Source organism: Phragmites australis, chromosome 10 (assembly GCF_958298935.1).
Source record: "Phragmites australis chromosome 10, lpPhrAust1.1, whole genome shotgun sequence".
In the NCBI taxonomy this organism is placed as follows: Eukaryota; Viridiplantae; Streptophyta; class Magnoliopsida; order Poales; family Poaceae; genus Phragmites; species Phragmites australis.
In genome coordinates, this window is record NC_084930.1 from 13008015 (window position 1) to 13035789 (window position 27775).

Here is a 27775-nt window from a genome sequence, read left to right on the forward strand (position 1 = left end):
AAACCCCTTGCCGGTGGACCCCACAAGGGCTCAGCGGTGAGGTGTCAATTAGTGAGAGGCCCGATGCTGCATTTAAGAGGGAGCGTGGCCTGTCACTTTCAACCACTCCCCCCACGCTTGTCGTACTGAGTACGTCAGTCCCTGCCACCTCCTAGCAGGAAGGCGTGGGGATATTTAATGCGACGGGTCCCGTCGCACGTCACCCTGCGGGGCCCATAAGGGAAACGGCTTGGAGATATCGTCGCTGGGCTCAAGGCATATCGCCTGCCGCCCTACTGTGTCAGACCTGCTCTGACCGAGCGGGAATGCGGGGTTGCCCGGCGGCTGCCTGGTGAGCCCCCCCTGCACCTGCTGAAGTTGGCATAATGGGCGATAGGACAGGCCGAGGGCGCATTTTCAACCCCCTGTAACGTCAAACTGCAGCCCCATGATGGTTGCTTTCCATTTATGGCTCATGGGAACTCGTGCCCTCCTTTTTGGGCACACCAAGCCTCCCCCAACAGAATAAAAGGGGGGTGCACTTCCGAGAAGAGAAGGCTAAGAAAGAAGTTCGGACAAGCTCAAGCACACACCTGAACAAGCCGAAGCATACAGCACACAAGTCTGAGAAGCTGAGCAGAGGTTCACCAAGCTCGAAGCTAGACCGAAGCTCTAGAATTGTTAGTAACAATACAATCTATTTGATGAATGGCAAGCGGTATTGATAGCTTCGGGTCAAAAATTGTTTAAAACATTATATTCTGAAAGCATTGATCTTGCCATATCAATTAAAGTATGATCCTTCCTTTCAACTACTCTATTTTTCTCCAGAGTATATTTGAACGAGTATTCATGTTTGATACCCTTTTCTTCACAAAAATCCTGAACCTTTGTGTTCTTTAATTCGGAGCCATTATCACTTCTCACTTTCTTAACCTTGAACTAAATTTATTTTTGGCCCTTTTAGCAAGGCGGTGTTAAATACAATAGTCTTATCATATAAAAAGAATACCCAAGTAAATTTAGAAAAATCATCAGCAATGACAAGACAATAACTATTACCTCCAATACTTACATATGTAGTAGGACTAAATAAATCCATATGTAATAATTCCAAAGGTCTTGAAGTTGACATGGAGCATTTGTATGGATGTGAATTTCTCACTTGCTTTCCGGCTTGAAAAGCACTACATAGCTTGTCCTTCTTAAATTTCACATCCTTCAACCCTACAACTAGATCATGCTTTAACAAATGATTTAGTTGATTCATACCAACATGACCAAGCTTTCTATGGCAAAGCTAGTCTTTTGATGACTTTGTAAACAAGCATGTTCTTAGGCTCACATCATTAGAAGAGAAATCAACTAGATAAAGATTACCATGTCTAAAACCTTTGAAAAGTACACTATTATCCTTCATGCTAGATATTATCACATTATTTGGAGAAAAAGTGCATGAAACATCAAGATCACATAATTGAGCAACGGGTAACAAATTCAAATTTAGAGATTCAACTAGTAAAATATTTGAGATAGAAAAATCATTTGAGATAGAAATTTTAACTAATCCCTTTACTTTTCATTTGCTATTATCTCCAAATGTGATTTTGCTATATTCCGATCCATTATTGCTCATAGAAGTGAACATCCTTTGATTTTCGATACCTCGATTCAACTAGAGTAGCACTTAGCCTCTCCGGCAAGGCATGCTCAAAGCTTCTCACAATCATTGTCGTGACTCCTTCACAATCTTCTTTGAATGGTTCAGTAGCGCAAAAATCTCAAAGCCGTATAGGAGGTGGCAACCTCCAAGAGTAACAAGTCGATGATGCTTGCATGAAGCATCACTAGTGTCCCAATGCTCAAACTCTTCAAAGTTATGCACTAGATGCTCTCACACTCTCAAAAATACAAACACTAAGCCAAGAGAGAGAGGAGGAGGAAGGCAAGAGGTCCAATGAGTTGTAGTGAAGTGCTAGAGGACTTCCTTAACCTATCCAAGCTCTTATTTATAGCCCACACTCAAGAATATGGATGTTGCTATTGATTTGACACCTCTGCACTGGTTGGTTAGACTGCCGCTCAAACGGCGGTCGGACCACCACAAATACAACAGCTATAAAAGGCGTGATGACAACTCTGACACACGTCTGATGGTTAGACTATGACCCCTCACGAGCAGACCATGATCAGGGAACAGAGTGCCAAAACTCTCTGTTCCCAGGGCGGTCAGACCACGACCCCTCACAGCTAGACTACGAGCAGGAAACAGAGTGCCAAAACTATCCGTTCCTAGGGTGGTAAGACCGGCTATGCCGGCGGTTAGAATGCCAGCCAGACCAGAGGGTCTGAACCCCTTTGTTCGTTTGGCGGTCAGATCGGAACACTCTCTGATCAGATCGGGACTGAGTTCTACTAAGCATCAACCAAGTTTATACAGCGGTCAGACCGGCCTCTCCAGCGGTCAAACTGCCACAGCTCAGAAATATTCCAAAGACATCATTTCCTTGGTTGCTCTCAGACTAAATTTCTCACTCTATATGAAATGCAAGTTTGAGCAATTATGACACTATAAATATCTCAAGTAAATGCACATCAACCCCTCTTAATAGTACGGCACATATCCTATCAATCTAATCAACTTCTCTTCTCTAATCTCCTTTGACCAGTAAAAGAAAATGCCCTGCAATTATACCTTTGCCTTGAGCTAGCTATTTTCATGTTTTCCACTCATGAATCTTCTAACTCGACAACATCTTTCTGACTAACCTTTTCAGGGCATGTTAGTCCACAAAAGACGTATTATCATTAATTATCAAAACATGAATTAGGGGCCTAAATGCTTCAGCCGACCACTGTGAATGCCCCTCCAGCCGAGACGAGCCCGAAAACACCTTCCCCACACCCCATACGTGCTCCGAGTATCCAAAAACCCGACTCTGAGTCACTTTCCACAACTTTGCCTCATTGGTCGCCGCCTTACCCATCTCCGGTGAGAAATCGCCTCTGTTTCGGCCATCACCATCGACAACATGCCCCACCTCCACCTTCGCCGTGTCGTGAGGATTGTAATGGGCGATTTCTTAGCACAATGCAAGGCCGGGATCCACTGGCAACGAGCTTTCTGACGAGCTCCCACCGTGAGCAGCACGCACCACCGTCCTCGCGCCGCCCGATGATGTTCCGGTCCATGGCACCATCCACCGCCATCCCCTACGTCTTTGTGTGTGTGTGTGCGTGCGCGCACGCGCGTGCATAACCCCGACTTGTGGGCCTAGCCGCTAATGGCGTTGCTCGCCGTTACCTCCCCCGCCTAGGCCAAAATGGGTCACCTCGGCCTGTAGGCTAGCCCAGTAGCCATAAAGCCCAAGCCCACCTATGGTGCAGCCCATATGCACAGTAACCCAGCACAGTAGTCTTTCACTTTTTCCAAAAATCCAATTTATAAGGAATATTCCTAAGAATATTCCTCCGTTATCTATTTCTCTAATTCAACTCCCGACCAACTTCCAAAGTTTGTTTCTCCTCCGTTTCAACTCTGATTTTAATGATTCTTCCACCAATATTCATCTAAATTCAAACCCTATCTATTCATACTAGTTTTGTATTTATTTAAATTTTATTTGTATTTATTTGTGTGTTGTGTTGCTATTGTGTATGTCGTGTTTTAGAAACCAGAGAGTTCAAGGAGGAGGAGGAGGAGCCGAGAATGCAAGATTTTGAGCAAAACCCTCTCGATGACTTCATGAAGGCAAGTCTCAATCATTTCCCTTTGATCATATTGGACCCAGTTTTATCACCACAACTCGTAGCAGCTATTTTCCACAGATTAATTGCATGAAGTACTACTTGGTGGCATAATTTAAACTGTTGAGCTAGTTATGTCCTATTGTAGATTAGCCATCCTATTTGTGATCATCCTAAATATAATCTTGGTAACCCTAGGGCAATCATCTCATCTACTTTATTTACGCTAACACGATTACCTTGATAATAGTATGCTTATGACGTTAATCTCTACTGTTATTTCATGCTTAACCAAATATAGCTTTGCGAATTATGTAAAACTTGGTGCTTGGTGTTGCTTGAGTTGTGGGATAGGAAAACTTGTTGGATATTGATAATAACTGAGAACTGGTTAGAGTTGGGGCAAATCAGGATTCTGCTGGGAACGCCTTGAGAGTTGAAGTGCTGCCAATGTGGCAGGCTTCATGAGGAATGCTGCCTGTGTGGTAGGCTCCATGTGGAGATGTTTTTCTTGGCTCGTTTAAGGACTGAGTTGATGTGACATCCTACCTAGTATTCACAGTACAACCTCTCGACCCTGTATTTGGCAAGGCTTAGTCTAAACCCCATCAGCTAATATACTGATCGCCCAGAGGCAGGTGTGTAACGGGAAACCATGGAGCAGGTGCAGGCTTGGCGACCCGGTTGGAGTCCTAGTGAAAGATCAAGAACCCCTGGTTAGCTCTTGTAGGAGACTAGTGAGATGATGTTGTTGTGGGTAATGGCTTTGTTTAGTCGCACTACCTCAATGGTGGTATGTTACTAAACTCAGCTTGTGGGTAAAGTGTACCACTCTACATAGGTAAAACTATTTGAATAGCCGTGTCCACGGTTATGGATCAACTATGGTTCGGTCACAGCAACTAACTTGGGTTGCGTGTGTTTCCTTGGTGAGTGTGTGCGCAAGATGGGCCCATTTTTGGAGAATAAGTCTAGCTATGTGCCGTAGGTTGTTGTGGACAAAGTGTCCGGCAACATTAAAACTTGGGCCCTGGTGACTTTCCACCACGGTGGAACCCCCTTCATTTAAGAATATTGATATGACGCTTTCACGAAATCGCTTTCTGGAAAATACACCATTGCATGTGTAAACTTGGCATTTCTGTAAAGATTAACCTTACAACTTATTCCTAGCTGATATCATATGCATGTGTTTATACCCCTACCATAGGGTAAGGATTGGGACTTACTGAGTACGTTTGTACTCACTCTTGCTTGTGCTTTTAGAGGACGATCTGTACATCACTAAAGCAGACGGTGAGGCTGACAAATAGGTCTAGGTTGAGTCCGCACCTGAGTTTCCTGTGGAGTGGCATATCTTCATGATGTTCCTATTGTTCTCTCTGGTAGCGTAGATCCTTTATGTATGTTTAGGATGGCGGATCCTTCTCACCACTCCCCGTGTTGTATGACTGTGGTTTCATCTATTGTAAGACTCTTATTTATCAATGACTGATCCAGGGACTGGTATAATAATAGTTTTAAGCACTGGGGGTAACCCGGGGCGCTTCATAGTGGAATATATACTTAATAATTTAAAATATTACTAGAAATGCAATATATTGCAAGGATGAAATATCCATCGTACACATGTCCAGTTACCATGTTGTGGGTTTCTTGAAGCCACCTTGGTAAGTATGACACAATCTTGTTCTCCCTGTACAAGATCTATATGTACATGGAAACAATCTCTGGATAAGAAAGCAAATACCCCATATACCCATGGAGACACGACTTAAGTTGATTACACTCAGGACTCCAAGTAGGACACGACCTCTCCCCGCCCGACTATATAAACTAAAGTAGGGGTACAACCAAGACAACAAAGTTAGAGTCGGGACAAGCTAACAGAGGTTAATCCAGTTCTAAGCTTCAAGAATAGGAGAAGAACTTTCCTAATAGCTTAGAGATTAGATCTAGACATCCCACTTTGTAGTTTTCTTCTCGAGTTAATACAAGGTTCAAAGCAACATACAGGACATAGAGCTATTATCCTTCAAGACATCCGAACCTTTCTACATTACGTGTACTTTATCCCGATCTATAGTCGATAGCTACTAGCCAGGTGATCCACTACGTGAAAGACGGACAAAGGAGAAACAATTTAGTGACGGGTTATCACAGTACCCATCACTTATGTCACCTCTGGTCGGGACAGGGTGTATACTCGTCACATATAACCTGGTCATAAGTGACAGTTCTCCCGGCACCGATCATAATTGACAGGTGACGATTAAAACCGTCACCTATAACCTGGTCATAAGTGACAGTTCTGCCGGCACCAGTCATAAGTGACGGGTCATGGTACAATCCGTCACTTATGACATGGCATAGGTGACAGGTCTCCCTGGTCCAGTAATAAGTGACGGGTCGTAATATGACCCGTCACTTATGAGTAGTAATAAGTGACAGGTTATATTATCACCTGTCACTTATTACTTACATCTGTTATATAAAACTAGCTGGCAGCCACTGTGCGGGCCGTACAGTAGTCAACAGTACCAAGCGATAGTTCTGGCGATTTTCTTCGGTTCCACTGGAGACTCTCTAATATTTAATTAATTTGAAGTTTGAATTGGTGCTAGGTCTTTGAAGGTTTGTATCTCCCCCTTTCCTTCTCCTCTCATCCCTATTTGGTAGATTTGTTGTGCTTTGAGTTGTAATCGGTCATTTTGCATCTTTATCCAAAATCTTAGTACAAGTGAGTTGTATTTATGTTAGATTTGGTACTAGGTTTGGCCGATCTACCGTGCGATGCCACAGATCTAGTGTATTTGTTGGAGATTTTAATCGCGTGCTTAACCTCAAAATTAAGGTCATTATTAATGAAGAATGAATGTTTTTACATTAATTGTAGATGACGGACAGAAGTTGGATGTACCTTGAGACCCGAACTTGTACGGAGTACCTGAGCGGGGTGAAGCATTTCATGAGTACTGCCTTGGCGGATATGAAAGATCGTGGTATAACGGCAATGTATTGTCCATGTAGCGACTGCAGGAATGAAAAGTTCCCAAAACCAGACAATATCCGTGCACAATTGGTCATGCGTGGATTTAAAGAGAATTATACATGTTGGAACAAATATGGTGAAGAAGGCCTTAACGAGGGAGAGATGGATCGGGCCCCCCATGCTGACACTGTAGATCAAGGACTTACATCCGATGAAATGGATCATGATCTCAGGGATGAGGACATATTAGGTTTGAATGATAATGATCTCGATGATTTTGTAGAGAATGTGGACCAGATGATGTGGGATGTTGAGCAGCACGATGAGTATAACAATAGTGAGTTTGCTAAATTCCAGGAATTTATGCGGGATTCCAAAATGCCCCTTTATCGCAATCCATGGTTGGACTGACAAGAGTTTTGAAGCATTGCTGGATCTGCTAAGGGACATGCTACCGGAGGGGAACTTGGTGCCCAAGGGCGTCGACGACACGAAGAAGATAATTTTTCCTTTAGGACTGGAAATAGAAAAAATACATGCATGTAAGCAAGATTGTATCTTATTTCGTGGAGAGTATGCAGAGCTGGATCAATGTCCCGTGTGTGAAACCCATTGATATAAGCATAGAAATGACGATGGTGACGGGGAAGAAGGCAAGAAAAGTAAAGGTGGTCCTAGGAAGGTGGTGTGGTAGTTTCCTATAGTTCCCCGTTTGAAGCGTCTGTTTGCTAACAGAAAGGAGGCCCAATTGGTGTGTTGGCATAAGGAGGGTCGTAAGAACGACACAATGATATGGCACCCAATAGATTCCGCTCAGTGGCGAATCGTTGATTCCACATTTGGTTGGTTTGCCGAAGAATTGAGAAATATTAGGTTTGCTATGAGCACGGATGGCATGAATCCATTCGGTAACATAAGTACCTCGCATAGCACCTGGCCTGTTATATTGTCGATCTACAACCTTCTACCCTGGCTTTGTAACAAGCGGAAATACATTATGTTGTCGATCTTGATATCAGGACAAAAACAACATGGCAACGATATAGATGTGTACCTCAGGCTTTTAGTCGATGATCTTAAGAAACTCTGGTTAGAAGGCGTCGAGGTTTGGGATCAGTACAAGCAAGAGTACTTTACCTTTCACGTCATGTTGTTCGTCACCATCAATGATCTGCCTGCACTTCGTAACTTGTCAGGTCAGAGTAAAAGAAAAAGTGAAGCCTGCCCCCATTGCTTAGATGACACATGCTGTTTGAGGTTGAACAACTCAAAGAAAACAGTGTACATGCGGCATCGACGTTTCCTTCCCAGGAAACACCCGTACCGAAACATGGACAAGCAGTTCGATGGCACAAGGGAGAAAGCATTACCTCCGAGGCATTTCAGCGGGGAAGATGTCCACAATCAAGTTAAGAATATCAATTTTGTCCTTGGCAAGCGAAATAAATCCTCTAAGGATGATGAACAATTAGGAATGTGGAACAAGAAATCAATACTATTCGAGCTAGAGTATTGGGAAATTAGATGTTCGTCACTCTATCGACAACATGCATGTGAAGAAGAATATCTACGAGAGTCTGATTGGTACATTGCTCCAAATAAAGGGAAAAGGAAAGAATCATGAGAATGCACGAGCTAACCTTGAAGAAATGGGCTTAAGGCTGGAGCTCCATGCACAAGATACGGACAAAGGAAAACACCTACCCCCAGTAGCTATCACTCTCTCTAGGAAGGAGAAAAAAGAATTCTACGAGTTCTTGCACAATGTGAAAGTTCCCTCTGGTTACTCGTCCAACATCACAAGACTTGTCTTGGTGAAAGAGCTAAAAATGAATTTCGCTATAATGAAGTCCCATGATTGCCATGTGATGATGACATCACTGCTTGCGGTAGCAATTAGGAACATCCTCCCAATAAAGGTTCGCGAGGCTATCCTGAGCCTGTGCTTTTTCTTCAATGCAATTGAACAAAAGGTGCTCGATCCAGACTCGTTGGAGGAGCTAGAAAGAAGACACTTTGAGACTCTATGTATTCTTGAGATGTATTTCCCACCATCATTTCGATATCATGGTACATCTCACTGCTCACCTCGTGAAGGAGATACACTACCTTGGCCCCGTGTTCCTGCATCACATGTTTCCATACGAGAGATATATGGGCATTCTCAAGTCGTACGTAAGGAATCGAGCTTTTCTTGAGGGCTACATCATGCAAGGTTACGCGACAGAGGAGGTATTGAAGTAGTCTATTAATTACATTGACCCAAATAACCCAATTGGCGTTCCTAAGTCTCGCCATGAGGGGAGGCTCGCAGGTGTGGGAGTTTTCCTAATCCGAAGGCTTACGACCAAGCTCATTTCCTCGTGCTGCAACAAATGAGCGAAGTGTGCCGATATGTCGATGAGAACAAGCAGATGCTGCTTGAAGAGAATCCAGGGCAAACTGAAGCTTGGGTTGCGAGGCAACATATGCGAAGGTTTACGACTTGGTTCCGAGATCGAATCAGGCAATCGAGTACTCCTACAAGTGCTCTGATAAAAAAAATGGCATCGGGCCCTATATACACAATTATGACATATCAAGGGTACGGTATAAACGTATACACATTTTACACGGTTGCCCAAGATGAGAAGAGCATATACTAGAACGGTGGTGTCCGTATAGAAGCTTATGACAACGACATGCAAAGGGGCACATACTACGGTCAAATAGAGGAGATCTGGGAGCTGAACTACTTGGGATTCAAGGTAGCCCTGTTTTGGTGTCGTTGGGTATGTGGGGTAAAGGGTGTCACTAATGACAAGTATGGGTTCACTAGCATTGATCTCACACATGCCGGATACAAGTCGGAACCCTTTATACTCGCTAAAGATGTTCGCCAAGTCTTTTATGTGACTGACACAACAAAGAAGAAACTCCATGTGGTTCTCGCTGGGAAAAGACGCATCGTCAGAGTTGCAAACGTCGTTGATGAGGAGGAGTTCAATCAATTCAATGAAATCCCCCCTTTTGCTACTGCAGTCGTGCCACGCCTTTCGCCGATCGAGGAAACTCCATACATCCGCCCTGACCATAACGAAGGGATCCATGTCAAGAAAGCACGAAAACGACAAATTTGAATTTCAGTGTGATATTTGTAATATTAATGACATATTTGTAATATTAATGTCAAATTTGTAATATTAATGGAAAATTTGACTTTTAAGTTATTTGAATTGTTAATGTTAATGTCAAAATTGAATTTTAAGTTTCAAAGTTATTTGAATTTGTAATATTAATGTCAAATTTGAATTTTTAATATTAATGTAAAATTTGAATTTTTAATATTAATGTAAAATTTGAATTTTTACTTCCAATACACCTTTTATAGTAAATAAGTGACTGGTGACATTTATAAACCGTCACCTATCATTTGTATGTACAGACCGAGTCGAAGTAAAAGGTGACGGGTGATATTAATAACCTGTCACCTTTTACACACAATAAGTGACGATTGACATTTACCACTCATCACCTATCACTTACATGTATAGGCCGAGTCGAAGTAAAAGGTGACGGGTAATATTATAACCCGTCACCTTTTACTTACAATAAGTGACGGGTTATAATTATAAGTGACGGGTAATATTATCACCCATCACCTATGTCTGATATGTACAGGCCAAGTCGAAGTAAAAGATGACGGGCAATATTATCACCCGTCACCTATGACTTTTTTTAATATAACCCTAGCTAGTCCTTGCGTGCTCAGTCTCGTTTTCCTAAGTCTTTTTGCCTGCGCAAAGCTAGGGTTCGCCGTCGCCGTCGTCCTCCACCCGCTGCCATGAGCTGTCGCCATCGTCCTCCACCCGCTGCCACAAGCCGTCTCTGTCCACCCGTCGCCATCGACCCGTCGTCATCGCCCCCCAACACCGTCGTCGTAGCCACGCGCCATCGCACCCCGACCCCGTTGCCGTCGTTGTCGCCCCCCGATCCCATTGCCGTCGCCGTTGCCCCCTGACCCCGTCGTCGTCACCGTCGCCCCCCGACCCCGTCGCCGTCACCACGCGCCATCGCGTCATCGCCCCCCTTGGGTATTCCAATGCATTTCCTTTCTTGCCTATGTACATCCTTTGTCTGTTGCGGCCACTACATTTGTTCTTAGCCACTGAGAATACATGAGGAGATGTGATCTAAAGAACTATATAGTAAGAAATTTGTTGAATTGTCTTTTACTTGTCATTTGGACATCAATAGTCGAGCAAAAGAGTTGTACTCTACAGACAATGACCACTTAGTGACATAATCACCAATGACTAGTCAGTGATCATGTCGAGCAAAATTTACAGAATTTTAGTGTTGTACTCTACAGACAAGAATTACACAACCTACTTTCGATTGGTTGGCCAATATTTCAACACCAAAGTAACGGATATCTAATTCACCTGAAAGAATTGTATCCCACAAACAGACTTGAGTATTTTGGCTCTTGGCCTAAGGATCTTGAAGCCCAAAGTAGCGATATAAATAGTTATTCCATCCATTCCCTTTTACTTGTCATTTGGACATCAATAGTCCACAATACACACCTTTGGGCATTAGTTTTCTAATCATATGCTATAAAAAATAAATGTAATCTTATTAAAAAATACATGTGAAGATGAATGTACCGATATCATTTCCATGTAACAAATCAAAATATTGACATGCATAGTGGTGGTAAAGGATTATAAAGGTTTACTATGCACTTTCTAACACTACAAGTAAAAGAGAAGGTAGATTTCAGTTTAAAACAATACAAGGCAACACTTGAGGCATGCATGAGAAATGGATGCTGGTAAGACCAATGCCTGAACGCGGTGTAGTCAAGGTTTTCAACATAAAAGAACAAAAGCAATTGGTATATGACTAAATGCAATCAAAAGTGTTTAGGAAGTAAATCTGACAAATGACTTAGTGTCAACTACATAGTTCAGAAAGTATCTGTATATGTCAAGCTCACCTTGCAAAGCATCCATGGCAATAGTAGCTTGAGTAGCATCAGCGAAAACATGGGTAGAGGCCGATAATCTTGGTATGTTGTCGTTGTGCTTCACGCATCAATTCCCCCTTCTCCTTCTCCCTTAGAGAATCATATTGTTATTTCATGAGATAATTAAGGGTTAAAGCATTTCTTGCATGAATGGTATTGTCCAACAGAGAAAACCCAACTAATCCACCGAAGGGCATCTTCGAATTGCTTTTAGGTATATCTTGAAGTTGGTTCAAGGTTCCTTTTGTTTCCTTCTTGCAGTTTGATCCACTAAAGATATATGGTGGGTTTGTATCTTGGTTATCCTTTGTTACTTCCCCTGTTCATCAGCCAGGGGGTTTGATTCTTTAGCTCTTGCAGAAGATAGGCCATCAGGTCTTTATATGGTGCTTGTTAGCACTGTTTCACAATGCACTATTTTGCTAGGCTCACCTTTTGCAGATATGAAAATGTTTTGACACTAGTTGGAAAATTGTTATGGTTTGTTTCAAAATTAAAATTTAATGCCTTCTCCAATTCTAGATCGGATCAGCAATGGCATTTTAGTGTATGTTATTTGATCCTCAAAGTTCCTTGCCCAATAAAGCTTATATATGCTTTTGTGACTTAAGAAATGGGATATTGGTGGACTGTTGGTATATCTGCTATTAGTGTTACTTTTCGGTTACTTATATATGTTAGTTGCATGATAAGGTTCGTTAGGTATTAGTTGGAGCCAATGGTGAAATTTGGATCATAATCGTTAACCTTGATTCCTTTTCTTTTCTCTAAGAAACCATGGAGAAGAAGAGGACTGTCACCCCTAAAAAACCAAAAACACAGAGGATGCTAGCACTAGAGGCCACCCCAGCACAAGATGGGGCGGATAGGAGCCTAATCCCGCACCCGACGTCCTCCTCCAGCAGCAACGAAAGCCAGTATCACAGCCCGAGCCCTGACCTGTCACCGAGTCGGGAGAGCCAACGTCGGGCAAGTGACGAAGAATACAATCCCGCTGAAGAGGTATTGATACGAGCGAGTCAACACATTTTATACTTGTCGAATGGAGGAATATTTTTTGTTTATGTAAACTCCCATTTTTTCTCTATAGATGGCGGCAACGCAGTCTCCAAGCCAAACAGCTGGTAGTGTTGCACGCACCCGAAAGCTAAGGACACAAACACAGTGGCCGACGGACAAGGTTACCGTCACAGGAATCAATGCTGATGGGCTGCCTACAGATGAAAAGGCCCTGAAAAGATTTTGGAGGGTCGCAGAGCTCATTGCTCGGGAGAGGGTGTCAATAACAACTAAGTTCAATGACCTCAGTGACGAAGCAAAAAGAGACTTGTTCAATAATATCGTCATGAAGTATCTGGAGTACCCTGGAAACATGAGCGAGGGTCAAAAGAACGCCACGATCAATGCAGCAATGAGCGATCGCAAAACTTCACCAAAGCTTTAAGAGCAAGCTTGTGAATCGTTACCTAGCAAAAGGGGTGGCGCCCTACGAGAGCTACAAATACCTGATACCAGAAGATTGGGATGATTTTGTGCAGATGAAGAGCTCAGAGCAGTTCAAGACGGAGAGTGGGAAGAAGAAGCAGCTTCGTGCTAAGAACAAGCATGACTACAGGACCGACACAGCAGGTTACGCTGGGAAAAGGGCGAAATGGCAGGCAGAGGATGAGAAATTAGCCAGAGAAGGCCACGAGAATCCTTGGAATCAATTCACGGGATGATCGTGGTCATATTTGTGTGCAAGTGGTGAGCTATTTGATAGCGAGGAAATCACATTCAGAAACAGCGAAACCCATGCAGTCGCAAAAAAAGTCAAAAAAAGGTAGCCGAAGCCAGCTAAGGTTCTTTCACTGGGGTCAGGGAAAGTGATGTTCTCACAGCGGCGCTGGGAAACCCAGAGCACCCAGGTCGAGTGTGAGGTGTATCAAGTTCCCAGGACTGGAAATACGGCTTTCCCAAATACATCGGGATGTACAAGAAGAGGAAGAGGTCAGATGCAGTGGATGTGGATGCATTGACACGAGACATCACCCAGAAAGTTTACTCAAGCATCATGGGGCAGCTTGCAGCAAAGGGAATAGAGATTTCCATGCCACAGGATTTTAGCCCTGGAGCTGCAGGGAAGAGTAGCTGCGCCTCCAGGGTGGTCGAGCAACAAGTAGCTACTACCGAGACTGAGCCGGATACAATGGACCTGCTAGAAGGGCCCACGTCCTGCAGCCTTGTAATCAGGCCTGGCGGATATCACATCGAGGTTGCAAGGGGCCAAGTGCTTCCAGGCGTCCATATCTTACATACAGTCCCAATACGTGCAGGCTATGCCGTGGTTACGGTGGATATGGTACATAGCAATGCCACTGATTACGTGTTGGAGGTCCCCCCAATGAGGAAGTTATAACTCTCTGTGAAGCTCTTCATCAAAGGATCCAGTGGAAGAGAGGTGACATCGTGCTCTCCAGTGCATCCCAGTCTGGATGAGCTCCAAGTGCACCGCCATCGCGCCGGTCACCTCCTGAGAAGGTAGCTTCACTACCTTCTCCTCCTCCAGAGAAGCCGGCTTCACCGCATTCTCCTCCCCATCCGACAGCCTCGCTTCCAGACCCAATACCGTCTCCCCAGAGAGCCCAAAAAAGAAGAAGGAAAAGGAGGTCGAGAAGAAAGACTCTAAGAAGCCCCTACCAGAGATGTGGAAGGCCATTGTACCGTCGAAGTCGAAGTCCATTGTACCGATGAAGAAGTTCACGGACATTGCACCAGTGTGAACTCAGGCCAACACGAAATTCAAATATGGGAAGCCCTTGATGATGGTAGATGAGCTAGCAAGGGCGGGAAAAGCATGTATCGACTTGCATAATTATTATGTACAGACTTGTAGAGACAGCAATGAACAGTCTATAGTCATACAATACAAACGATGACACTTCTTAAGTGATCAAGATGGCTACTTCATTGTGGGTTTCAATAACTTATACAAGCTCTTCAACCTTGATGGCCTGGATGTATCGTTATTATGGGTCTTCATATTGTAAGTCCCATGATACTGGATATTCATTAATTAATACCATTAAGACTTGAATCTAATTGTGTCCTTATCTGTAGACACTTGATGAAAGAAATAAGGAAGAACAAGGATCCCGTCGCATTTCTTGACCCTGAGCCCATTACAATATCGGTCATCCAACTTCACCCCGACTACGATGCGAATCATGTGGCCAGGGAAATGCAACAATACTCAAAAGTGAAGTACCTGATGGGCACCCACAACACCGGTGGCCATTGGATCTTACTTAACATTTGCTCGAGTGGGACTTGGTGTTTTGCGTCAACTCGTCAAGACCAACATCTGCAAAAGGTAAACTTAGATCGTGTGATTACAGAGTTGTAAAATAACTCCTTGATATGTAAGTTCTACCTGTCTTAGTTCACATATTAAACTTTTCTAACATTCAAAGGCTCCATAATCGATCCCTCTTTATACAGGGCTTTCGACAAGTACCTTCGAGCATAACCTGACTACGACACGAAAGCCAGTCGTAGGCTGACACACAAGACCGGGTACGCGGTAAGTGCTACCAAACAAAAATACCAAATATTCTTTGTTGATGTTTTCTTTTCTCTTTTCATCTAACAGTAAAGTTTCTTTTCAGCAGTGCCACCAACAACCATCGGGCAACACCTGTGGATTCTATGTTACATGGAACATGCTCCTCATGCTCCGAGCAAAGAATATCAAATCCCCTAATGTAAGTTCAATACAAGATTATTCATAACTAATTTCTGTAATTAGTTTAATTCCATGGTAACATGACATTGGTTACGCGTTAAATTATGCGGCAATACAAGTGTATGTTTCTCGACGCCGGTGCACTCACGGATATTCGACGACGAATCGCTGAGTTCGTGGTGTCTGACGTTATTAGCCCACAGGGCGAGTTCCACTACAGAAGCCTTAAACTGTGAAGTCTTAAGTAATTATGAGTTGATCGGAACTTTGTAACATTTGTTATTCTATAATGAATACATTTGAACTTTGTAATATTTGCAATTCTGTAATGAAGCGAGTACTCCTACAAGTGTGTTTGTCGATATGTATTTGGATGTATTGCTATTGTTTGTAGGAAGAAGACAGCTGTCAAATCCTAGCTACGTTCCAAGATGCAGCCAGGAAACAGCTTATTCCTACCGAGCAAGAGGGACATAAGTGACGGGTAGCTAGGTTACCCGTCACTTATGTCCTTCTCCCAGTACATGGGTGAAAGCTATAACTGACGGGTAACATAGCTATCCGTCACTTATAAAGAACATAAGTGACGGGTGTAGAAATCACCCGTCACCTATAACTAATCCATAGGTGACAGGTAAAATTACTCGTCACCTATAATTTTCTCCCTAGTACATAGGAGACGGTCATAGGTGACAGGTAACAGTTAATACCTATCATATTTGTTCATCATTGGTGACAGGTACGAAACTGTCACCAATGATTAGTCATCAGTGACACATTCGGAGTGATAAGTACATTACCCGTCACTCATTAATGTTATCACCCGTCACTCATATCTATTTTTCACTTAGTGTGCATAGATATGTTAAATGTCGGTTTGGGTCCACTAGTTTTGTTGGGTATGCACAAAGTGCTTGTCCAGGTGAAGGATGCCAAAGCTTCAGCCCTGATCGAGTACCAAAATCCTATTGATGTGTCCTATTGAAGAAAATAGAAAACATCATAGGAACATATTGGTGTAGTACCTAACCCGTGACATAATAAACTACTCGTCTCGTAGCATGGTCCCTTTCTAGCTCCTCTTCGAGGCACACACGACAAGGACATTGTACCAAAGGTGCTTCTGGGCATTTGTCGTTCATAATGTACGTTCTCATGGCATCAACCGTTTTAACGGAGAGAGATTGTAATATCCAGCATGTTTGTGAAAGTTTGAAGGCAGCTAATTTCGTCTTTAAACTTAGTTCTGAAACTCAAATTACTCTTTGAACTATCAAATCAACCAATTTAGTTCCTAAACTTTGCTCAGAGGCTCAAATTAGTCCTTAAACTATCAAGTGGGTCAATTAGTCCCTGAAGTATCTATTTTCAGCCAAAAACATCCTTCCTTCTATGTGAAATTTCTATTATATCCTTGCTTCATTGTGAAATATCCATTATAGCTTTGCTTTATTGGAACCCATCGTAACCTGATCCGACCGCACACAACAAAACTCGCTCCTTCTGATGTAGATATGAAAATGTGCGAACTGAGTGCAAATTATATTGTTCATATGAACATGTGTATTTGTAAACTGATCCTAAATTCTCCTGGCTGATAGTTTGCTTTACTGAATTAGATCAGTTTACAAACACACATATTCACATTGACATTCACAATGAAGTAAGAAAATAATAGACATTTCACATAGGAGGAAGGATGTTTTCGGCTAGAAATAGATACTTCAAGGACTAAACTAGCTGATTTGATAGTTCATAAGACTAATTTGAGCATATGAGCAAAGTTCGGGATGAAATTGGCTATTGTGCCAGGTTTAAACTAAGACGTTGAGCAAAATTGGGGCCTAGTTGTTACAGAATCCCAATGAAGTTCGACAAAAATACGGTCCGTACAAAGAGTTATCATTTGTTATATCCTTGAGTAGATAACTTAAGAGTGTTTCCACTGTTTATATATATGTGTGTCCGGTGTGGTCACTTCGTAATCGCCAAAAACAAAATACAGATAACACCGCCAGTGAAACAAACCAAAGCCGCACGAGTTGAGGGCGTGATACTGAAGCATATGCCGAAGGTTTCCGTTGCAAGCACATCTTCATATAAATCACAAGCTAGTACCGATTTTGACGCACCAGGTAAGCAGACAGATCTGTACCTATCTGCTTCGAAACAGGCACCCCGATCAGCCCAAGACAGCGGTCAAAATCTTTTGACGCAACTCCAAATATGCCAGGCAGACATGAGATAAACATTTTATGTTTTCCACATGCAGCGACTGGACGAGATAACGAACTGAATCGCCCCGTATCATTGGCCACAACCATACTTGGGTAACAACTCTAGAAGCCGACAATACAGATCGCGACTCCCAGAACATTACCCCAGTTGGCTCATTCTCACTTGTGAATGTACATTCAAGGCTCTTTGACTCAAGGGTCAGTGTTCAGAAGCATGATTCAATCCCTCATTTGTTATTATCTAAAAATATAAATGGCCTAAACTACCAATCTTTTCAAAAATTAGTTCAAGTTTACATTTCGTACAACAAATTGCAGAACACCTTTGATGACTCAAATGGACCAGCAAATGCAATCACATAACTGCTGTGACCCGAGGACAAACTTAACATCCCCAATGAAATGCCACGAGATTTAAGGAGATAATGTTTGCTGAAAGTTCTTGTCCACAAAATTATCATCCCCAGTAGCAAAACAGCCAGCCAGCCAATTGTACTCAACCTGGTTAGCAGTCACGCTCCACTGCCAAACAAGACACCATCTGCAACTGCGACTAGTGGAGAAAGAAAGATTCATTTGTGTTTTATTGTGTTGACTCAGCTGACTTGCACCTTGTTATAATGATCAGCAGCCACAGATAGTGATGGTATGGTAACAGGAAATCCAGGTCCCATCTGCAAGAAAGTTACTCCAGTGAGAAAAATAAAATATAAGAACTATTTAAGAATATGTTCCAGAGAAAATTCATTACACAGGCACTACAGTTTCAGTCACACAAAAAAAAATATGCATGGTAGTTGAAAATGACAAATCAAAGAACTTGCGATATTTGAGCATATGCTTCCATGCAAATATCACAAGCAGCTCAACTTTTAGTTTAGCTCACAGATTGTGGAGCCCGAGAAATACTCTGCCATTCTTTTCTAGTGATGAAACAAGCCCGTAGCAGCCAAGGCTACTTGCTAGGAATTAGTTGTTGCAATTGGATATTACAACTGATAATTCATTTTGATCCACTGCACTGGTACTTTGAGGCTTGGTTGCGGTCATTAAGAAGACATCTCCCTTCACCGTAAGACTACACAGTACAGACAGCCGAGGTTTGAGTCATTTTAAGACAACTTAGGTAGCAACCGTGAAACAATTAGCAAACATTTTATCCAGCGATATTGCATTGTTCTCTCCACCTTTATGAACTGTAGTATTAACTTACAAAACATGTATCCACACTCTGAATTGAATACAGTACTTGATAGGGGCGTGAGTCCAGCGCAACCCTACTGTTTCATGCACACTGCCCTAACAAACTTTCATTTTCCATGCCCACTCTGTCATAACAAACTTCCACTCAAAGTATAGATACTGGAGAAATATGCATCACTAGTTCATTATCATTCAATCTAGAATAAAATGTTCTCACTAAAGAAAAGTACATAGAAGTGTTCTCACTAAAGAAAAGTACATAGAAGTGTTGTTTGGCTAGCACATGCACAAAGTTCTCGTAAAAGATTTTAACAATTTATTAGTTTGTGTAGTATTCCATGGCATCGAGGAAACATAAAAAATGCATGCTGCAGTATATGTCTGTCTTCACATTAAAGAGAGGATAACTTACTGTGCTACTCAGTGTGAACTTCTTCACATATCCTACATATTTCGAAGCTGCAAAAAAGGGAGAATATTAACAGTTTGGACTTGATAGCTTCATCACAATTATCAAAGGAACAACAACTGTGAAGCAATAAAATGCATAAATATTCACGTATCAAAAAAACAGCGACACACTTGCTAACCAAATCACACAATCGCATAGTTGTACGTAAAAACAAAACACGCTTGCATGAAAACATATTTACCACTACCAGGATTCATCCAGTCCAGTGAAACTTGTATTTTAAGTGTAGATAGAGATGGGTCAAAAGTAAATCAGCTATTTCTATAGCATTGGTACTGAAAAGAACCACATATGAGGTATGAAATATACTACACAATCATTATACTACAATCATGCTCAGAGATCATACAATATAATATTAAAAAGTATGGTACACTATCTTATCTTGAGCTAAAAGAGAGATGTTTAAAGAAGAAAACAAGACATCATCTGACAGAGAAGAAAACCAGATGTTTTGCCAGCATTTGCACTGAATATGCCACACAAGAACTGTATAGCAATCATGTTGGGAGTTCATAAGTTACAAGTAATGCCCGCTTATAAGGTACAATGTACAACGAAAATGCTGGTGCAAGTAGTGTCAGCAAATAACTTACTTTTCTTTAAGCCCACCGGCTTAGCAAGTAAAAGTGCATGCACAAAAGCGCCTATATTTTCACGTAAACTCTCCTCCGAAAAGTTCACCTGCAAATAACACAAACAATGATAACGTGAGACAGCAAATCACAAAGTTTGCAATTGCTCGGCTATCCAATATCATTATATTCATAATATCACTAAGACTATTGGCATTAGTGCTGATCTTCATACCTTCCCAAGGCCAACATGCACTATAGCAGTTTTATCTATTTTAAAATCAACACGGCCTGATTTTGCCGCTTTGACCGCACCAGAAACATCAGTTGTCACAGACCCTAGCTAAAAAGCAATAAGGTGTCACCAATAGCAGAATTTTGAGCATAATTCCACAATAAAGCCAGAGAAGATCGTTACCTTAGGATTTGGCATCAAACCACGTGGACCCAATATTCTAGCAACCTGAATAAGCAAAGCAATCAGGATGCTAAAATATTTCAATCATAAACAAATTAACATCAATAAGCCCAACACTACTATGGAGGTACCTTTGAAAGACGAGGCATGAACATCGGGGTCGCTATGCACTTGTCAAAGCTCAGTTTGCCTCCTCCTATACATATAATCATAGGTGGAAATAAAAATCCCAAACAACAATAGTATCAAATATTGAAGATGGAAACTGAAGAAATCGCCGATTACAAAGATATAGTACAATAGGGTACCAAGAGACCAAAACAGGAAATAATTGAAGGAAAATGTTGAGTTTCACCTTCTTGCAAATATTCCTCAAATTAAAACACATCATACATACAGAATAATAGATTCTGCTGGACACTTCGAGCCCCTTTTGCTGAGTTCTTAATTCCATTGAAAAGAGAGCAGCCTAGGGTGGGTCCCATGAAGGGAAGTATGCAGCCATAAAGACTCTGCTCCGAGCAAGGTCTGAAATGTAAATGTGCTCTCTCTCTCTCTCTCTCTCTCTCTCTCTCTCTCCCCTTCCCCCCCCCCCCCCCGCTCTACCCCTAGAGACTGCCTGCAGGGTGCGGTGATGGTGGTGCAGGGTCCAGATCCACGCTAGACCCCATGGGCGTGACTTGCAAGGAGCACCTATGATTTTCAGAGGTGTGTTCACCTATGATTTTTGGACTTGTGATAAAAAAGAGTTGGTCCTATTCTTTTTTTTTTTCACTCGCCCTTTTGGACTTGCAATGTACAAATTCAATGATGCGTATTTTCTCTTTTTCATCTTATTCAAGCTCATGGTGATGTTCGTTTGTTTACAGTAAACCTGTATAGCCGAACATGTTCCAACTCTGTCATGTGCACGCCCACACCTTGGTACCGAATCATAACTTGAATCTCGTACGCCAGCAAATGGCATCCCCCGCCCTCATTAAAAGAACACCCTACTCAATACCTGTGTTTCTCTCTCCTACCCCTATATTGAAAAACCGGCTGAATTTTGACAAAATCCAAGCGCACAAATCTCAAAGTTCAGTCCAACAGCTCTGATAAGATCATGAACCCATGCTGGAAAGAGTAGTGAATTGGGTTAATATGGTCGATGTATTGCTTGAGGCTCGAGGGCATATTATATAGAGTTACAAGACTTGAAGTGCAAGAAGCCTCTTAGAGATAAGATGGAAACATGGTTAGTCGTGATACTCTAATCTAACCATACCATAACAGTTGGATCCTTCCAGATCCTTACCATATACTCTAACATTCCTCCGTAGTCGCAGTAGTAGCGTCACAAACGATGAGACTAGAGAGGAAGACAAAGTGACATCCCCCCGCAGTCGTAACAAGGGTGCCAATGCAATGCAGATGTTGTGACTGGAGTGCAGGCCGACGAGATGCTCATGCAGATGATAGCCCTTTGTGCCGATGTCGAGGTAACCAAGAGCGAGGGCGTGTAGCCGTGGTCGGGGATGCCGCGCATAAAATAGTCATGGTCAAGGTAGCCGCAATCAGGGTTGCCGTTGATGAGGAAGCCACACTTGAAGCCACGAGCACAAGGATGCGCTATGGAAGAAGACGATGACGCGATCGAAGCAATCGTTGAGAGAGAGGTCGATGCAGTCGAGGCCGTCGAGGACGAAGTGTTGCACCAAGTTTGCCAAGCGTAGGAACGCGTCAGGGACGAAGGCACACACTGGTGTTGCTAGTATCGAACGTGCTAAGAAAGGGACCATCACAAACCATGTGCCAGTTTAAGAGGGACCAGCAGAGAAGACCTCTGTGACGGTTGTGGTGCACAGAGCGGCACGGAGGAGTGTCGGTACAGCCCGCGGTTGTTGGAGTAGACAAAGTGTAGTTGTGGAAGAAACGACTTTGGCGATGAGGTTGTGACGGGCAGAGACTGAACGTGAGGCGGAACTAGCGGCCTAGAGTGGCGACACCGGTATCCTAGAGAGACGTGACGGTGCTCAAAGTAGGCAGAGAAGTACCCCATTAGCGTGACAAAGACCAGGCGCGTGTACGACCGGTGGCAAAAGCTGCATCAAGAGAGGTGACCTGACCCAGCTAGAGGGTTGTGTGCGGGAATGGCAATGAAGACCATGTGCACGGACACTACGGCCTGAGGGGGTGACGTAGCGGCCATGCGTGAGATGTAGTTGCGGCAGAAGCCACCGAAGATGGGGATACGCCAGGGAGGGCATGGCAACAGTCTGGAGGCAATGACCATAGACGGTGGCACTACTTCCCGTGGGGGTGCGCAGCGGCAGGCTGTTGCTCGGAGGCGATGCACGCGTACTCAGGACAACCGTCCCGGGGCCATGCATGTCGCAACCATACTCTAATTCGGCTTATCAGACCGAGGTGCGTGCGGAGCGAGACGACGGTGGACGATGCCGTGCATCAAAGTTGGTGACGGCGTTGTCGGGGACGACCAGATCTGGTACTAGATGATGTCGAGGACATCCCAATCGGTGGCAACAACGAAGAGTCGACGTGGAGGTGTGCGTATGGGGCAACGGGCAATGACGCATGAAGGCGTCCCTTGTGTGCTGCGCGCAGCTGGCCCTCACACAACTGTGGACGAGAAGTAGGTTGGTGCAGTCGTTGCCGAAGTCAAAGTAGAGGCGCGCAAGGACAACGCTGGTTGGGCGATGCAAATCGATCTTTGAGCGGAAAACCAAAGAGAAAACGTCGATCAACGACCGACGAGAAAAAAACGATCAACAAATCTATAAAAGACTTTAGGGTGGTCGATCGACACGATCGGCGGCGTGAATCCTAGCTATAGGTTGCACAGCCCTTGGTGGAGATCATGGTGATTGCCCTTGGTGGAGATCATGGTGATTGATCTCCCCGAGGGTGGCGTGGCGGAAGCGGCGGTTTTGGAGCTAAGACCAAAACATTAATCGATACCATGAAAGAGTAGCGAATTGGATCAATGTGGTCGATGTATTGCTTGAGCCTCGAGGGCGTATTATATAGTTACAAGACTTGGAGGGCAAGAAGCCTCTTAGAGATAAGATGGAAACATGGGGTCATAATCCTAATAAATCCTATCAAATCCTGGTTAGTCGTGATACTCTAATCTAACCCTACCATAACAGTCGAATCCTTCTGGATCCTTACCATATACTCTAACACCAGGATTTGATATGATTTATTAACCCTACCATAACAGTTGGATCCTTCCAGATCCTTACCATATACTCTAAAAATGCCCACTTCAAATAATCCGTGTCCTAACAAAACATGCATGTCGATGAAAAGTGGAGCTTATAAAGCAAAATAGGGTAATACAGTACCTGTGCGGATCTCCTCAATTAGCTCATCACCACCAACAATGTCTGCTCCAGCAGCTCTAGCTTCATCTGCTAAAGGACCTTCAGCAAATACCGCTACCCTAACAGTCTTAAAAGTAACAAACAGAAAGCAAAAGAAAATCTCAATACAAAATACCCATTAAAAACTATTCCCTCCGGTCATAAATACTTATCGCTTTGACCAAGATCTGGTCAAACTTTTAAAACTTTGACTATAAATAGCTTCCAGAATATTTAGTTTGGAAATATAAAAATCATGTGTAGATTTGTCTTAAAAAATACTTTCATAATATTATATTTTTATTAGGTTTTATAACTATGTTTTAATAGAAAACAATGATCAAAGTTGCACATTGAAGAACGTGAAAAGTCAAAAGCGACAAATATTTATGACCGGAGGGAGTAATAGTTAAAAAGCTAAATTCATACCTTGCCAGTGCCATGAGGCAATGTTAAGGCACCACGAACCATCTGTACCCCAGGTAGAAGTATGATCAGTATGTCTGATGATAAGGTTCCAATAGCCAATCAATCATAACAAGATCATTTGGTCGACACATCATCTTGGTTACTGAACTGATGAGGCAGTAGTTAAGAAAAATAGCTTAGTATTTCATAAAGCTTCTAGACATTCGTACCAGAGGGTTTGTGACAATTTATTGTGCATTTGATATTACATTGTCCACTATGGAAATAGCAAGATCATAAGTTTAAATCATCATGTTAGCAATATCCCTCTTAACTTATGGAGCTTTAACCCAGCTTTCACTAAGGGACTCATGCATCACAGAAGAGTATGCCGGAATGAAGTGGCATTCCATTTTGCTATTGCAACTGGTAAATTATCTCAAGCAGTTGTTCTCTGTACACTAAGGGACAGTTCAACAGAGGGTCAGCCCTATTCTAGGGTGGGTTGGGGCCCATCATGGGTTCATCTCATGATTTTTGTGCCATGACCTCATTCCTCATCTTCTCTTGGCTTTGCGGCCATGTAGAATGGCATTGTGAATTTGTGATGGACCAACTCATTCCATACCTCAAACCAAATAAGGACATTAGTTCAAAAGTTGAGATCACATGATAAAACCACCATAGATTAAGGTATTTGAAAACACAGCCCAGTGTACTCCACAGAAAAAGTCAAGTTTACCACTTCGTAAAAAAAAGAGGAAGCAAAATAACTGTATTTGTGTTCATGGTTCATACGATAAAGAGTAGGAAGAACAAATTGTTCAAGATTTTGTGAGTAGATGAGCATGACTGAATAGCACTGATCCTGCAACAGTTGCAATAGAACTGTTGAAAGAACAATTAAGAACAAACTACACCAGAAGCCCTCAAATTTGTTTGGACATCACTATTAGTATCTTAAACTTGGTCTATAAAGTATTTAGGCTCTCTTAATTGCTTATTTCATGCTTCTGTGCAGTCAAACTTTGTTAAACTGAAAACATCAGCATGTTTACAACTACCAAGATTGGACATCAGAAACACGTATAGCTAGATTTGTCGTTAAAAGTACATTATTTAATGCTGTAGTTTCATTAATATTTAATAATACAGAGTTGTAAAAAGTAACAGTCACAGTTATATCTTGGAGAGAGCAGATAAGTCAATAACATCAAACAAAATAGAACAGAGAGAGTAGCGTGGAATAGAAAATAGCAAGATAATAAAATACTTCTAGGTATTTTTAAAAGAAGCACAGCATACCTGGTCACCACGACGCGGATCAACACCTAACATCACATGAGCTTCAACAGTTTCAGTAAAGTTTCGCTTCTTCTCATTTGCACTGGTCTGGAAGACAGCAAGAGAACAAAGTAAGAAAATTGATCTTTTTTAACTAAAATTAGATACAAAAATATGGCAAAGACCATGCTATGCTCAAGTCCAGCTGCATCATGATGAAACAATGAACAAAAAGCGGGAAATTGATGTGAAGGTATTGAACAGACATTTTCAGGGTTAATAATTTTACAGAACCTATGCATTTTACCCACACTTCCTCAGCATCCACTACTTATTCTAAAAATTTGAAGCTAAGATGTGATTATGTTCTGCATTTGGGCTACCACTTTGTTAAATAACCGAAGTATCACTATTCTCACACAATGCTAATTCCAAATTAGCTTTGAAAAATAAAGGTATGGATCATTTTTTTTAATTGCGTGACAACACCTCAAGGCTTCCTGTTACAGGATGCAAGCTCACAAACTTGTTGCAGGTATGAAGTGATGCACCATAAAAAGTTCAAACTACAGTAAGAGGGTATGCTTTTAATAAACACGATCCAACACTTGAAAGTATTTGGCCTTTTACATTTCCAGTTCATCTACAATCATATGAAATCCAAAAGTACATGCCAGGCATTTGGGCCACGGGATGTATTATCTTCAAACCAGAAAGATTTGAGACATCTGCACAGTACTGGAGTCATCAAACAGTTCAATCCAACTGCTTGTGGTTATTCAGCAGCGATATCTCACGATTCTAGTTCAGGTTCCACTATTTCACTGTAATAGAAAAACAAAAGACTATGTGCAGCATCTCAGATGCACAACATATGTCTACTTGATGCAAATCAAACAAAAGTAGCACATTTTTTAGCAATGCCTTCTGAACAAAAAAAACGTAATGTGTATGATATTTATGTGCACATTAAGGTCAAATAAGGAATATATTCCACCTAGCAGGCTAGCATTCGCAATCACGTTGTGAACAACACCGAATTTTGTGCCTGTTCCAACCTAGAGTTCATCCATCAGGCTAGCCATGTGGAACCACCTTCTCCTTGCCTGGAGTTTGGGCCACGGGATGTTATCTTCAAACCAGAAAGATTCGATACATCTGGACAGTACAAGAGTCGTAAAACAGTGCATCTAACTGCTTGTGCTTGTTCAGTAGCAACAACCACAAGGGACACGACTCTATACATTTTAATTCAAGTTTCACTGTTTCACTGAGAAAAACACAACACCACGTGCAGCATATCTAAAATGCATAGCACATGTCTACTTGACTGCAAATCAAAGAAAAATAGAACGATTTCGATAGGTGCCTTTTGAACAAAATGTTTAATGTGCACATCGGGGTCAAATAAGGAAATTATTCCACCTAGCAGGCTACTATTTACAATCACATTGAATAACACCGAATGTTGTGTCTTGTTCCAATCCGACTCTGTGGATTGTCGAATCAAACTATGTGTATTGTGGAGACAAATCACGACAATAACAGACCTTGACTAGGCGGATGGCGTCAACGAGATCAATGGCGACTTTCTGCGGCCGCTTCACGACGGGTATGAGCGTGGGATACGGCACCTGCTCCTCCTCGACCGGCATCCCGAAGATGCTCCTCGTGGCCCGCGCCGCGTCCATCAGGATCCGCTCCCCCTCCCCCCGCAGCCCCTCCTCTGCCTCCGGCTCCCCCTCCCCCCCGGCCGGCCGGTCCTCCGGCAGCGGCGCGACCCTGGACGGGTACGAGACGGGCGAGATCGCGGGCGCCGCGTCCTTCACGAACCGCGCCTCCTGCCGCGTCCATTGCCGCGGAGGCATCGGCTGCTGCGGCCGCCGGGGCAGCGTGGGATCGGCGCCGGATCCAGCGCTCGGTGACTCCGGGGTCGGCGGGGCGGCAGCCTCGTCAGGCGGGGGCTGCGGCTTCGGGGCGTAGGAGACGGGCTTGATGGGCGGCGGCGTGGGGTAGCTGGAGCTGGAGTTGGCATCGGAGGAGAAGTGGAAGAGAGGGAGGAGGCGATGGGGCTGCGTGTGGCGCCGCGAGTGGGAGAGGAGGAGCCGGAGGTGAGCCATCGCGGGGGGAGGCGCGGTTGCGGCGACTGGCGAGGCCTGGGGTTCTAGTCCTTGGAGAGGGATGGAAATGGGAGGGTTCTTCGGGTGGACGGCGAGCTGGGTCCTCGGCATCGTTCTCTCCTGATGGGCCGGCCCATTTGTCTACCTGCGTCCTCTGCGCCTCCGGGAAGGAGATTTCCAAAAAAAATTATAAGGCAATTTAAAAATAGGTAAATTCGTAATATTACAAAAATACGA

At 43.1% G+C, this 27775-nt stretch overlaps 1 protein-coding gene across 2 annotated transcripts; it reads right to left on the reverse strand.

The window, feature by feature from the left end:
* Nucleotides 1-17893: 17893 nt before the first annotated feature.
* Nucleotides 17894-27688, reverse strand: LOC133883629 (large ribosomal subunit protein uL1c-like). 2 transcript variants are annotated; one of them, XM_062323000.1, is made up of 10 exons: nt 26969-27688; nt 25440-25526; nt 24156-24197; nt 23709-23814; nt 20490-20554; nt 20359-20403; nt 20176-20283; nt 19962-20049; nt 19306-19352; nt 17894-18364 (listed from the first exon to the last, which is right to left on the reverse strand). In XM_062323000.1, the coding sequence occupies exons 1-10, from the start codon at nt 27647-27649 to the stop codon at nt 18287-18289; spliced, it is 1347 nt and encodes a 448-aa protein (XP_062178984.1). In that variant the 5' UTR covers nt 27650-27688; the 3' UTR covers nt 17894-18286. The 2 variants fall into 2 exon arrangements, with proteins under 2 accessions (XP_062178984.1, XP_062178985.1); XM_062323001.1 differs by lacking the exon at nt 20176-20283.
* Between the last annotated feature and the right edge of the window lie 87 nt (nt 27689-27775).